This window comes from Protopterus annectens, chromosome 1.part1 (assembly GCF_019279795.1).
Source record: "Protopterus annectens isolate FY-2018-M chromosome 1.part1, PAN1.0, whole genome shotgun sequence".
NCBI lineage: Eukaryota > Metazoa > Chordata > Ceratodontiformes > Protopteridae > Protopterus > Protopterus annectens.
The window spans coordinates 1,605,432,552-1,605,447,252 of NC_056726.1; the positions used below are offsets into that span (position 1 = coordinate 1,605,432,552).

The window sequence follows — 14,701 nt, forward strand, 5'->3', positions numbered from 1 at the left end:
AAGAAAGTTTTAAAATTTCTAGGCCTAGATGTTCTTCAGATTCCACCCAGCAGTGACTTCCTCTCTTCTTTGGATTGTTGGTATAATGAGATATTGCCGTTCAAGCTTTCTTCTTTGGGGTAGGTAAAGTCTTGTGTACAAGAGACATCCCTGGTTTCCAGTCCTGGGATTCATTCGTCAATTTTACTCATTCATTTAAAATGACTGACATCCCTCTATGTGGTCTGTGGGCTTCTGACTCATAGTGCATGATTCTCTACCTTTAACTCCTCCTAACAGTGAAGCTTTTGACTTGTAATGGTTGATTCAGTCTCTTGAGATCTTCCAACACCTGTTTTGGCTGGCTGCATTCCCTGTTTTTCAGCTAGAATTTGAAAAATATTTTTAGTACACATTAGAAAATCATTGAGCAGATGAGCAAAGGTGCAGAGATCAACCGTAATGCTGGCGCCTGGCACTTGCTGCCATTTCAGATTTCCATGTTGCGTTTAGCGTACCTCATCACTGCTGTAGCTGTCATTGGTTAAGTGAGTGGCTTCAGCTAACAAGGAAACGATGGTGATACCTATTTTGGTGGCAGTTTGGAAAAAAGAATCCTTCTCTACCATTGATGCAGAAGAATGTCTGTGCTGGTTGAACACACAAGGCTTTGTGAGCACAGGGTATAGAGAACTATGAAGAATTTTTGAAAGGGGTTGTGAATAAATAGGAACCCAGCTGTTACCCAGTTCAGCTTTCTCAACATGAGTTGATAAGCTGAGTGCTTAAACATTTTATATTTTCAACTTCCAGTTTGAACTATTTTTATCTGTGTAGTATTCCGCATTGTAATACCGGGGAATCCAGTAGATTTTTGTTTCATATTATTGTTCAGGAAGAAAGGGCAACCGGAGCAGCAGGTAAAGGCGGATAGAAATATTGGTCAGTCAGCAAGAATGAAAGACTGAACTGATCTTCTGCTGATCTTTTTAAGGTGTTTGGGGGGGGGGTGCAGAATTTGCAGACGTAACGGAAGCTGGAGTGTTATGATTTAGTTTGCAAATTTGTAACCTGCACTTAGATTTTATTTATTTATTTATTACCACTGAAGAAAAGCAATGTGATATAAAGTTTAACAAGGCAAACCCTCTTCATCTCTCTGTTAATTTATAAATTGTGTGCTGAAATTGTTTTTTTTTTCCCCGTGTCAAATTGCTTTTTATTTGCTGGCTTAGCTGAGTAACTTTCAGCTTGAATTTTCAGGTGTGACCATGATGGCTGTGGGAAGGCCTTTGCTGCTAGTCATCATCTCAAAACCCATGTTAGGACACACACAGGTACACATTCCCTTCCTTCTCAAACAGATGGAACTTTAAACTCATTAAAATGTGTATACCTTGCACTAAACTTTGAATGATGATTGGTACTTTTTGTGCATTTTGCAGGAGAGAAGCCTTTCTTTTGTCCTAGTAATGGCTGCGAAAAAACTTTCAGTACCCAGTACAGTCTGAAGAGTCACATGAAGGGCCACGATAAAGACCCATCATATAGCTTACTGCTAAACAATGCAGTCTACGAGGTTAGTTTAACATTTTGTGGTTTGACTACCAGCCAAAATGTTTTTTTCAGATGTTTAAAAGTTTTTTGGTTATTTCACATCTTAACTATTGAACATTCTGTATGCTGTTATTTTTATTAAATACCCAGCAATTGAAAAGTGCCAGAAACATTTGCTCCATCATCAGCTAATATATTTGTATCTGTCAGTCAGGAATCCACAGTATGGCTCTTTTTTGTGTGTAATTTTAGTCTATGATTTCCTTCAGATAAACAAAATTAATATGGATGTTATATGCTTAATTGTTAACCACATTTGTCTTGCTAAAATTTAAGTTAAATCCATTGGTGGTATAATTGATCGAATTATGTTATTGTTGAACTTCAAGAGATAACTGTAACAGAATTCAGGAGTTTTCTGTTTCAATTCATGGTTGTGACCTTGGAGTTAATTTATTTAAATTCTGGCAGGGGGTGGGGGGGGGACAAGCCTTAGAAAAATCCTTGTCCTAATACTTCCACTACCACTAAACAAGACAGCCTGGACAAGCACTGCATACAAATATGCACATGCAGCAGTAAATTGTTCCCTTGCCTAGCCCTTACTCTAGCCCTGACCCACAAACACTTGCACACACACATTTCTACCCCTAATATAAACCCACTTACCTCTTCTGGAAAAATTGGTTTTGCAAAAAGAACCTACAGTTCAATTCCTTGATCAAACAAACATTTGAAAAAAAATGGACTGTACTCGTATGTTTGTGCTTTTTTGTCTATCATATTGTTTGTATGTGCATGCGTGCGTGTATGTGTGTTAATATATTTGTGTGCATCTATAGCTGTATATTTCCATGTGTATTATTTTATGTAGTAAGAGTAATGCAGTGTCAGTGGCACAGCAGGTAACACACACTGCTTTGGTGCTGAAAGACCAAGAAGGGCTGAGGGTTGTATTCCCACTCCTGGTGTTTGGATTGCTGCACTGCAGTGAAGCATTTTATTTTATTTATTTTATTTTATTTTACATTTGTTGACTGGGCTAGTCCAGCTGGATATATGTCCATTTTCAGTGGAGGCCCGGGGAGAAAAGCTCCAATGGTTATAACAAGTATAGGGAATACAAAAAAATAACAAAACAAAACAAAAATTGAGCATAAAAGATAATCAGACTTTAGTATAGGTAATTTACATGTCAGAGGAAATATACATAACAAGATAGTATTCCTAAAAAAAAAGTTATTAAATAATTGCAATGCGCAATTTGATAATATCAAAACGTAGTGTAAATAATACATAGTCATACTAATATCGATGTCATAAATGTTTTTTTTTTTTTTTTTTTTTTTTTTTTTTAGTATATATGAGATAAGTTGTATCCACAAGGATGTTATGTCAGTGGGGATCAGTCAGGATGTAGTATAGAGAGAAGGAAATATTGAGGTAGAGGAAAGGAGGAAGAAAGGTTAATCAGGATTGGTACAGGAGCAAAGCCAATGTTTATTAAGATGGATTCTCAGTTGTTTTTTAAAGAGTGGAAGAGTGGACAAAGATGAGATATTGGGTGGAAGTTTGTTCCACATTTTGCCAACTGAGTTGGAAAAAAGACAATCTCCTGCAGCATTATTGGGTTTGGTACTATTAACTAGTAGTTTATCTGAAGAACGTAGTTGTTTCAGATTGTTGTAGGGAGTAAGGAGGTTAGAGAGTATTGGTGTTTTGGATGGTTGATATAGAATGTTGTGAGCTATTAAGAGCTGTTGATAAATAAGCTTGTTAGGAAGTTCAAGCCAGTTTAGTTGTTTTAAGTTCAGGCAGTGGTGTATTCTAAACTGGGATCCTGTGGCAAATCGAGCAATATTATGGTAAGATGACGCAAGTTTCTTAAGGTTACTTTTAGAGAGATTAGTGTAAATAGGGGAAGCCTATAGAAGGGTAGAGAGGAGGTGAGATTGGGCTAAGGTGGTCCGGGCTTCAGATGTAAGGAAGGATTTGATTCTGTAAAGGGATCCAATCTTTTTGTTAACTACTTTTATTGTGTTATTGATGTGACAGTTAAAGTTAAGATTATTGTCAATAGTAATACCTAGTAGTTTTGTAGAAGAATCAGGAGTAATATGAGTGTTATCAGTGGAAGTAATAGAGAAGTTTAGGGAAGTAGATTTGCGGGTAGGTGCGAACAGTAGTAATTTGGTTTTCTTGGGGTTAAGGAGTAGACAACGGTCAGAGAATCACTGTTCAACAGTGGTAAAGGTTTTTTGGGTAAGAGGTTGGAGTTCCGCTTGAGAAGAAGCAGTGCAGATTATAGTGGAATTGTCTGCATATTGTATGCAAGTGGTGTTAGGGATAGCTGATTGGAGGTCATTAATAAAGATAGAAAATAGAAGTGGGCCTAAGATAGACCCTTGAGGTACTCCTATAGAGATAGGAAGGAGGGTAGATAGTGAACTTTTCCAGAGTACTGCCTGCTGACGATTTTCAAGATAAGAAGTAAACCAAGTTAAGGAGGAGGGATCAAGTGCATGAGATTTTAGTATGTACAGGAGAAGTTTATGATTAACCATATCAAAGGCTTTTGATAGGTCTATGAAGAGAGAAGATGAGAGTTTATTGATATTACGGTTATAGTTGATGGAGTTGGTAAAGGAGAGTAATGCAGTAGTGGTGCTGTGGGAAGGTCTGAATCCATGTTGACTATTAGCAAGTAGGTTATTATGGAGAAGGTGGTTTAGTAGTTGTTTATGGATACATTTTTCCATGATTTTAGCTATGGGTGATAAGAGTGCTATGGGACGAAAGTTAGAGAAGTCATTAGACTTGCCCCCTTTGTGTAGAGGAATGATATGGGATATTTTCCAGATAGAAGGGACAATACCCTCCTTTATAGATCTATTTATTAGGATGGCAATGGGATAGGCAGTGGCTTTAGCTCCTATTTGCAGGTATTCTGCAGGAAGCTTGTCTGCAGATGGGGTGGTAGGTTTTAGTTTTGGAGTAGAGATTGGATATAGGAGGTAGATACAGGTTGTAGGTGAAGGGAGGAAGAGTAGTTTTGAACTAGGTGAGAGTAGTTTAGAAGTGTCAGAAGAAAGGTGGTTTGCAAGAGTTTGGATGGCATTGGTGAAGAAAGAGTTGAAGTCATTGGCTATTTGTGTGGGATTATCTGGGTCAGAATCCTGAGGGTTCGGTATGATTGCTTGGCCAGGGGATAGAAGATTATTAATACTAGTCCAGAATTTTTTGGTTCTTTTATGGTGTTTTTCTGTAATTGAAAGTAATAGTTTTTATCTGTCAGAATAGCTTTTTTGGTGCTGTTTCTCAGCTCCCTAAAGTTTTGGTGGTCAGTTTGGTTTTTGGTAGACCGCCATTTATCCCAGGATTTATTTTTGAGAATAATTTTTTGCTTCGTATTCTTGGTTAGCCAGGCTGCTGCTTTTGTTTTGGTTCTAATGGTACGGCTTGGGGCATGGTGATCTAGGATAGATAGGAATGTAAAATTGAAGTATTCAACTGCTTCATTAAGTGGGAGATGTTTTAGTGGGGCCCAATTACAATGTATTAGTTCGGCTAGAAACTGTGCAGAGTTAAAATGTTTTTTTGTACGTAGAGTTTTATATGTGGTAGGTAAGGTTAGGTTAGTTTTGTATCTAATGATATAGGTTAGAGAGTGGTCACTAAGATCATCTGGAAGGATGCCTGAGTTGTAGGTTTGTAAGGGAGTATTAGTAAGAATCCAGTCCAATGTGGTTTCAGTATTATTGGTTTTATTAGTTCTAGTGGGACTATTAATGAGTTGTTTGAAGCCATATAGGTTGATATGGGAAGTGGGGATGTTCTTCATCTCACATTGCTGCAGTCCTTACATATGGGTAGTCCGCTGTCCTCGGTCGGCCCGAATAGGCTGACATCGGTCATGGGCGCTCAGATCTGACATCAGAGCGTCAGGGTATAAAAGCGCATGACCGACGTCATATCCTCAGTCTTTTTTGCCGCATGGTCCGATGCAGAAGCAGCGTTGCAAGTGCCGTTCGGCGTTCTGAAATTTTCGTATTCTGAGTTTCAGACCGAAACCAAGTTGGGCTAAGTACCCCGTTGGGGAATATTTTTGTTTTTTCTTGCCTCAGTTAATTCCGGATGTCAGAAAAAGTGAATAATTGTATTTCTTGTGGGAAACAGATACCGCATAGGGATTATCACTCTCTTTGCATTCCTTGTTTGGGACCGGACCACGACGTAGTCGGGTGTCGGTTTTGTGCTAGGTTTAATAAGCGCACTATAAAAAGAAGGTTAGATTGTGCTAGGTTAGTCTTTGGTAAGCGGTGTAATTATAATATGCCGTCGGATCCTCCGACGCCCGCTTCCACGAAGAAGCGCACAGACAAATCCTTGAAACCTAGACAGGTTGATTCGTCCATTTCGGACGCCGGTCCTGCAGAAGCTACAGTGGCGCAGGTGGATCCGGCTGAAGTTTCTGTTGAGTCTCAGGGGGAAACTTTGATTTTGCAGGATGTGGCCTCACAGGAGTCAGGTCAAGCTGAAGGGGCCTCTCAGGTTACTGTTCTCCCTTCTATGCCTAAGGTGGTTAGGCCTTCTGCTACTATTTCTAAGGCTTCTTCTAAGGGCAGGTCTGTTTTGCCTTCCTCTGGTGTCCCTCCAGGTACTTCAGGGTCTGTGCCTAAAAAGCACATGCTTAAAATGGCAGAAGATTTGATTACTTTAATTAGAGGTTCTATGCCCCCTCCTGATAAGAGGCCCAGGGTGGAGCCAGAGTTGGAAAGTTTGGATCAGGCCTCAGATGACTCAGAGTCTTCTGCTGAAGATATTCAAGATTTTCCCCCTTATTCGGATTCTGATGCAGAGGATTCCACTCCTTCTGCTTCTCCTCCAGAGGATTTTTCATTTTCAGAAACTCTGCATTCCATGAGGGAGCATTTTAAGTGGGAAGGACAGGATTTCTCTGATTCACGGAAGAGGCTTAGGGAATTCTTGTTTTTACCACAGCATAGACCCTTGGCTATACCTCCTGTTTTGGATGTTGTTCAAGATGTTTTCTCGTGGCTTCCCTTAATCCAGATTCTTTGCCTCCTGCGCCAGTTAAACCGGACAGGTATTACAGGGTGCCTGAGGCTCATAAATATCTGTATAAGAGTCCTAGGGCGGACCCAGAAACTATTAGTCAGGGGCCTAAGGGTGTTAGAGCCTCTGTTGTAAAGAATCCGGTTCCTCTAGATAAGGAAGCTAGAGCTTTGGATAGATGGGGTAAGAAGGTGTATACCTCTTCTACTTTAGCAATGAGGGCTTTAAATTGCCAGTTTCATATGTTGAAGTATCAGAATTTCCTCCTTTCTCGGCTAAAATCTAAAGTGGATGCTTTGGCAGAGGGCATAGAGTGTAAAGAATTGCAGGATTTAGTACATGTCTCTGAACAGGTGGGTAAGCATTCTTTGCAGTGTGGTTTTGATGCTGTACATGCCTCTTCTAGGGTGGCTGCCACTGGTTCAGTTCTTCGTAGGCACGCCTGGCTTAAGGATCAGAATTTGTCCGAGCATGTTAAAACTAGAATTCTGGATGCCCCTTTACAGTCTGAAGTTTTGTTTGGTCCCGCTGTGGAGTCGGTTTTGAAGAAAATGGAAGAGAAGGCTAAGTCTATGCAGACTGTTAAAGATTTTTTGCAGGTGCAACCTCCAAAGTTTAGTAGAAATTGGCCTACTAAGGGGTGGACCTACCCTTCTTCTGATTCCCAGTCTAGGGGTAGATCTAGACGTGGCAGGGGCAGAGCTCACAGTACATTCAGGCCTAGAACTTGGAGTTCGCCTGCACAATCTGCAGGTGAGGGCAGGGGCCAGTCCTTTCGTAAACAGGCCCAATGACCTGCATTTTCAGCTGCCAGATTATTCTTGCCTGGCAGCTCCTTTGGGAGGAAAGTTAGCACTCTTCAAGCAAAACTGGCTTTTAGTCACCCAGGACAAATGGGTATTGGACATTATAAATCGAGGCTACAAGTTCTATTTCCATACATTGCCTCCTTTCAAAGGCATGCCAGACGTTCCTCCTTGGCAAAGGATAGAGGCTCACAAGCAGATTTCTTTACTTCTTCAAATAGGAGCTATACAGCCAGTTCCTCTGTCAGAAGTGGGACGAGGATTTTATTCTCGCCTGTTTCTAGTACCAAAGAAAGGGAACACGTGGAGACCAATTTTGGATTTATCTATCCTCAACACTTATCTGGACATTCCAAAGTTCAAAATGCTGACGTTACAACAGCTTTTACCTCTGTTGGGAAAAGATCACTGGATGGTAACTCTGGATCTCAAAGAGGCTTATCTTCATGTTCCTATCAGGCCCAGTTGCAGGAGGTGCCTAGTATTTCGGGCTGGAAATTTACATTATCAGTACTCAGCATTGTCCTTTGGCTTATCTACTGCGACCAGAGTGTTCACAAAGGTTCTGGCTCCAGTGATTGCCATTTTTCAGGTTAAGAGGAATACAGATTTATCCTTATTTGGACGATTGCCTGATTATTGCACAACACAAAGGCGAACTTCTTCATCATCTACAGTATGTGATGGTAGTGTTAAGATGCCTAGGGTATTCTGTGAACGAAACAAAGTCCAGTCTAGTACCCTCTCAGGACATGTGCTTTCTGGGTGTGAGACTGAATACAGCTTCCCAGATGGCCTTTTTGACCCCGGACAAACAAAGAAGCCTTTCTCTTTATTTCCATCAAATGTCTCTACAGTCCAGGCTGACTGCAAGGACAGTCCTTCAAGCCTTGGGGTTCATGGCATCTTGTATTCTGGTGCTTCCCAATGCCAAACTGCATATGAGGAAGCTTCAATGGTATCTCAAAATGTATGGACACAACACTGCCAAGATCTAGACACTGTCATTCAGATAATACCTTGCATTCAGAAAGAATTTTTGTGGTGGGCTCAGGAATGTCACCTAAACAAGGGACTCTCTGTGACCCGACCAGAGGCGAGTCAGATTCTAACGACAGATGCCTCGGACAAGGCTTGGGGAGCACACCTCAATGGAAAATGGGTGCAAGACACGTGGCCTGTCAGACTTCAACATTTGCATATCAACTTGAAGGAGATGTTAGCAGTCCAATTTGCATTGATGGCTTTCAAGGATTTACTTCACCCAGGACAGGTGTTGATTCAAACAGACAACACTACTGTCATGTGGTACATCAACAAGCAAGGGGAACCCATTCTACCCTCTTTGCAGGCAAGCGATGATTTTGTGGGAGACTGCTCTCAGTTTACACCTCAATCTTCACGCAAGGTTTCTACCAGGAGCACAGAACTCCTTAGCAGATGTGTTGAGCAGACAAATTGTGGATCCTCACGAGTGGAAACTGGATCCTCATGTGTTTCAAAAGTTGACAGTGTTATGGGGACTCCAGACATAGATCTGTTCGCTTCTCCACTAAATTACCAGTTGCCAAAGTTTTGCACAAAAATGTTTCATCCCACAGCTTGGAAGGTGGATGCTCTATCATTCAGTTGGAGCAATCTTCTTGTCTATGCCTTTCCACCTCTGCCTCTCATTCCCAAGGTACTCCTGAAGGCCAGAATAGACAAGCCATCCATGATTCTGATAGCGCCGGATTGGCCTCGACAGCACTGGTACCCACTACTGAGGAGTTTAGTACGGGAGCCTCCATGGCCTCTGCCTTTGATTCCGCATCTTTTGTCTCAGGAGGGCAATCACTTCCTCAATGTCAAGATTCAGTCTCTGCATCTCACAGCCTGGCATATTCTGTTTTAGACCCTGGAGGGTCTCAGCTTCCACAACAAGTTTTGAATGTTATTTTGGAGGCCAGAAGGCCTAGTACAAGGAAAGTTTACGCTGATAAATGGAGGAGATTTTTTCTTTGGAGCAAAGCGAAGGACTTTGATGTTTCCAAGCCTGATTTAAGTGTTTCTCTTCAATATCTTACCGAGTTACTGGACAAGGGTTTGTCTTTCTCCTCGATAAAGGTTCATGCTGCAGCCATTTCTGCTCACTATGACTGTGACCCTCCTTTATTTTCCCATCCTTTGTTTAAGCAATTTCTTAGAGGGCAAAGAACATAAGACCCCACGTAGAGCTCCTACTCCTGCTTGGGATCTCAATTTTGTGTTGGAAAAGCTTACTCTACAACCTTTTGAGCCTGCAGCTACTGCCGAGTTAAAGTATTTATCATGGAAGACTGCTTTTTTGTTGGCCATTACCTCTGCAAGAAGGGTTTCTGAATTACAGGCCCTTATGGCAGTGGAACCTTTCCTGATTTTTCATAAGGATAGGGTATCTTTGCGTACTAATCCTTCCTTTATGCCTAAAGTGGTTTCTAGTGTGGCCTTGAACCAAACTATTCATTTGCCTACTTTTTATGCAAACCCCCAAAATAAAGGGGAGAAGATGTTGCATACTTTGGATATTCACAGGCAGTTACGTTATTATTTGAGCAGAACCAAGGGGTTCAGGCAGTCTCAGCAGTTGTTTGTTTCTTTTGCTTTGGGTTCTCAGGGAAAACCTGTTTCAAAACAAACTATTTCTAAATGGATTGGGTTTTGTATTTCTTTCTGTTATTCCCATCATGGTAAGGAGGTCCCGCTGGAATCAGACCTCATTCCACTAGAGCTACTGCCACTTCTACTGCCTTTCTAAGGGGGGGTAGCTACAAAAGATATTTTGGAAGCAGCCACTTGGAGTTCAGTACATACTTTTTCCAAGCATTACCACCTTCCTCTTTATTCTAAGTCTAGGGCTGGATTTGCCACTGCAATATTACAGGGCATTTTAGCAGCCCCTAATGCTTTATGATTTTGCCATCCTCCCTTTACCTCTGCTTTGGGATTCTACCCATATGTAAGGACTGCAGCAATGTGAGATGAAGAACATAGTACAGTTTTGTACCTACCATAAATGTAGATGTTCAAAGATCCACATTGCTGCAGTCCAATTTACCCTCCCTCCTTCCCCTCTGTAGTTTGGCATGGTTATATGGTTTGGGTGATGGTTGTTGTTGGGCATGTTTTTGGGAGGTATCCTGTTTTTGGGCTGTGGCCTTTCTTTTTAGGGCCTTCTGACATCTGGGGCAAGAAAAGACTGAGGATATGACGTCGGTCATGCGCTTTTATACCCTGACGCTCTGATGTCAGATCTCAGCGCCCATGACCGACGTCAGCCTAATACTTTGGTATTCGGGCCGACCGAGGACAGTGGACTACCCATATGTAAGGACTGCAGCAATGTGGATCTTCGAACATCTACATTTATGGTAGGTACAAAACTGTACTTTATTACTGTTACAGGAATGCCAATCTATGTTAAAGTCTCCTAAGACTAGTGTCTCTTGAGGGAGTTTAGTTGATAGTAGGTCAAGGATGTGTTGAAGGGTGTTGATATTATTTCCAGGAGGGAGATAAGCACAGATGATATTTATGGATTTAGTAGTATTGACTTGAAGTTTAGAGCTGATAACTTAAGCATTATTGTCAATGGTAAGAGTCAGATTTAAGGTACTAATTTGGAGTTTTGTTTTATACAGAATTGCTACCCCTCCTCCCTTTTGGGCAGTACGGTCGAGTCTAATGATGTTATAACCAGGTGGGGTGATTTCACTGTCATTAATTGAAGGCTTTAGCCAAGTTTCAGTTAAACATAAAATATCAAATTGATAGGCTTCTAGAAGGGCATGAAGTTGACTAGTTTTGTTACAGATACTTCGTATATTGAGATGGGCAATAGACAGAGAATTGGTGGGTTTGGAGAATGAGAGAGATGTAGTTTTGTTTTGTATTTTGTGTGTAATGGTTTTATTATGAAGTGGGCTTGGATTAGGATGAATATCTCCATCTAGTAGAAGGTGGAGGAGTATGAAATATTTTTGTTGTGGAAGTTTATAGGAGGAGTCAAATATTTTCCTGGATCTAGGTTTCTTGAATTTGAAGTGTGCTAGTCTATGGTAGTTGGCTTGTGTGGTTGGGTTTAAGAAGGTAGGAGATAAATGTGTTGTAGAGGTGTATTTTGAAGGAATTGAAAGAGAAGAATTCAGTGGATGTTCATAAGAGGTTAAGAGGTAAGTAGATATAAGAGAAGATATAAGTAGCAGACAGATAAGTGTTTTAAGTTGTGGATGGATGGATGGATGATATAGGCATATTACGTTATATGGAGGTTAGTAAATAGGTGAGATATAGTTTAAAGGTGTGGTGTGGGGTAGATGTGAGAGTAGGAAGATAGGGGATAAGGTGGGTTTGTAAAGTAGTGGGAGAGGTGTTAAGATAGGGGAGGAGCTAGGTTAAATTAGTGGGTGTGGTGTTGAGAAAGCGGGTTGGGTTAGTTAGGGATGTTAGAAATCTGATTGGAGTGAACTGGATAGGGTGTGTCTATTGTTGGTATAAATGTAGGACCTCTGGGGGCGGGTGGAAATTGGGGGCAGGGTAGGGGAGCGGAGTGAGCCCGCAGGGCAAACGGAGCGGGTAGAGACAAGAGAGTGAACTACTAAGGAAGACAATCAGTGGAATGAGAGAATTTAGCAGGTATGGTAGAAAGTGAGGAAGACGTAGAGGTAAGTAAACAGGCTGGTATGAGGAAGATATACCTAACAGAGAGGTAGAGTATAGAAATTAAGTTGAAGGAAAAGGGAGGGAGGTGTATAAGAATGTCTATAAAGAGAAGGAATTGAGAGAAAGAAACAGGGTGGGGAGGTCTATTAGAGACGTTAATGTAGTGAGGTGAGATACAGATTGGAAATGGTAAAGCGCCACCTAGTGGACAGTAACTGATTGTGACTGAAAGTTCATATACAAGGGTATTAGGCTATGAGAGAGGGAGTAAGGTTACTTTTAAAAGCAGAGAGTATTGGCTGTTTACAAGCGTTGGGTAAAAGGATCAAAACAGGAAAGCTGGGGAGGTAGTAGGCTGCTGGCTATCCTAAATAGGGAACTTGCCTAGCATAACAGGGAATTCTTAATCCTGAAATTAGTGAAGCAATGGTCTATTATCCAGAACAGCACATACTTTCACTGTGTTAATAACACGGGCCTCTCTGGGAGCAGGAGGGTAGTTTCTTTTGTTTCAGGTTGCCGTTCTTATAATTCCAGGAAGGTGTGTTTCAGGTAATAGTTACTTTAATTTACTTGTGCTGCAAGGCAATTCGATTGACTGTCGCATCTTCATTGTCAACTGCTGCGAAGTCTGCATTCTTTTTAAATTTTGTTATAATGCCATACGATAGCATGTACAGGAAGACAAGCAGCAGCGTACAAATGATGCTCTCACGGACTCTGTCATGGAAGAGCTGTTCCCTCAAAGTCACGTCGTCAGCTTCCATTCTCTTTAATAAACATGGCTGGGTTATGAAAGGCTGCGGATGGAGCGATGCCCCTATCCCGTAAGCAATATCGTAAACAAAACCAAATAGATTTACCCCGTGAGCCTCAAACACCGGTCATGAAACGGTGCAGAGTTCATTGGGATTCGGGTGCTGCACTCCTGTGTTGTCCTTTAGGTGACACATTAAACCAAGGCTCATCTGCCTAAGTTGGCGATAGCACAGATGGATGTATAAGATCCCACTGAAAGTATTGAAGAGTAGGGGCCCTTTACAAAAATCAAACATTAATTTATTATATATATATATATATATATATATATATATATATATGTAAAATCTTCATTATTTACACATATTTACAAAAAATAAAACTGTACTATTTTATAACTTTTCTCTTTGCTTTTGATAATGCCAATAAAGAATCAAGGCAATATTTGCCTTCTTTTCTAGTAAGTCCTGATAAGATTTCTTACACTTTTTCAGTGTTTTACTTTGCAGAAATACATGTTTCCCTGTTTGTTTATTTGCAGTAGAAACTTACCCTTTCATTTACAGCTTTATAAGTCGTACTTCCTTCCTTTCACAGGCAATTTATTTAAGGAAAGCCTTTGTAAAAAATCTTGATATACTGCCAAATCCTGATATTGCTTTTATCTGTTCTGTCTAGATTTTTTTATATCCATACTTAAAATTTTCCCAAGTATGAATATACCATTTATATAATTATACCATTTTCTTTTATTGTTGCAACATTTGTTATACTTAATTTCCACATTTGAATTTATTTTTCAAAACCTTTCTCCTTTTATAAGTTTTCCTTGTTTCTTTAGAACTTTTGTATTTTATTCTCAGAACTTGTACTACAATCCCCTTCATTTTTTTACTTCTAGTATCCAGTAGATGTGTAAAGAGGCAGAGTCTGTCACTGGATTCATTAACCCCAGGTCCCCCTTCCTTTTCATGTAAATACAGTCACCCTTGTATTACAGGATTTATCCCGGATCCCCGTGTGGAATGTTGTAAAGATCTTTTCAACTACTTCAGGTAAAATGAAAACATTTACCATATAAATTGGGCATACCTTTTTCCTGAAGCTCTTCCTAAAAGTTCTCCAGAAGATACATATGCCTGTTAAATGTGCAAGTAATTCTTTTCCTTGTTCATGAAGTACATAATATTTTCCAGATGTGATCCCTAAAACAGACCACAATAAATAATTTCAAAACTTTTCCCTCCTTTAATGTGGGTCTATATTAGATCACCGAACGCTTAAAAAAGCGAACTGTGATTGATCGAACTTATGTAAGCGAAAGCTTACAATCTCAAACTGTCAGAACAGCGATTTTTTTTTTCCTAGGGAAAAAAATCGCTGTTCCAAAACACACACACACAACACAAGCACACCAAACAAACAGCAATCCACACAATCACACCTAAAATCTGACACCTAACCCTACACTAAATTATAAACACATCACTAACTATCCACTTACCTTAACCCAAACCCTAAGGTCCGCCACTATCGCACACTTACCTCACCCACTCCGTAAACTTAACCCACCCTAACCCTCACATCCACACAATCGCACACATACCTAACCTGCGCCCTAACCCTAACTCACCTAACCCGCCCTAACACTCACATCCACACAATCGCACACTTACCTGCACCCGACCCGTAACTTTCCACCACAGCACTGAAAATACCGAAGCAACAGAAATGGACAACCGAATTCTTTCCGTAGGAAAAAAATTCTGGTTTCTGTTGCTTCGATATTTTAAGCTTTCGCTTACATAATTTCGATCAATCACAGTTCGCTTTTTTAAGCATTC

At 40.6% G+C, this 14,701-nt stretch overlaps 1 protein-coding gene across 2 annotated transcripts in view; it reads left to right on the forward strand.

The window, feature by feature from the left end:
• The window catches only part of MTF1 (metal regulatory transcription factor 1), a gene marked incomplete at its 5' end in the record, with an annotated part of 172,966 nt that overhangs the window by 97,657 nt on the left and 60,608 nt on the right, over nucleotides 1-14,701 (forward strand). For both annotated transcript variants that reach the window (XM_044083572.1, XM_044083581.1), the window contains 2 exon segments: nucleotides 1,243-1,316; nucleotides 1,425-1,558. In XM_044083572.1, the coding sequence (XP_043939507.1) occupies nucleotides 1,243-1,316; nucleotides 1,425-1,558 (208 nt within the window).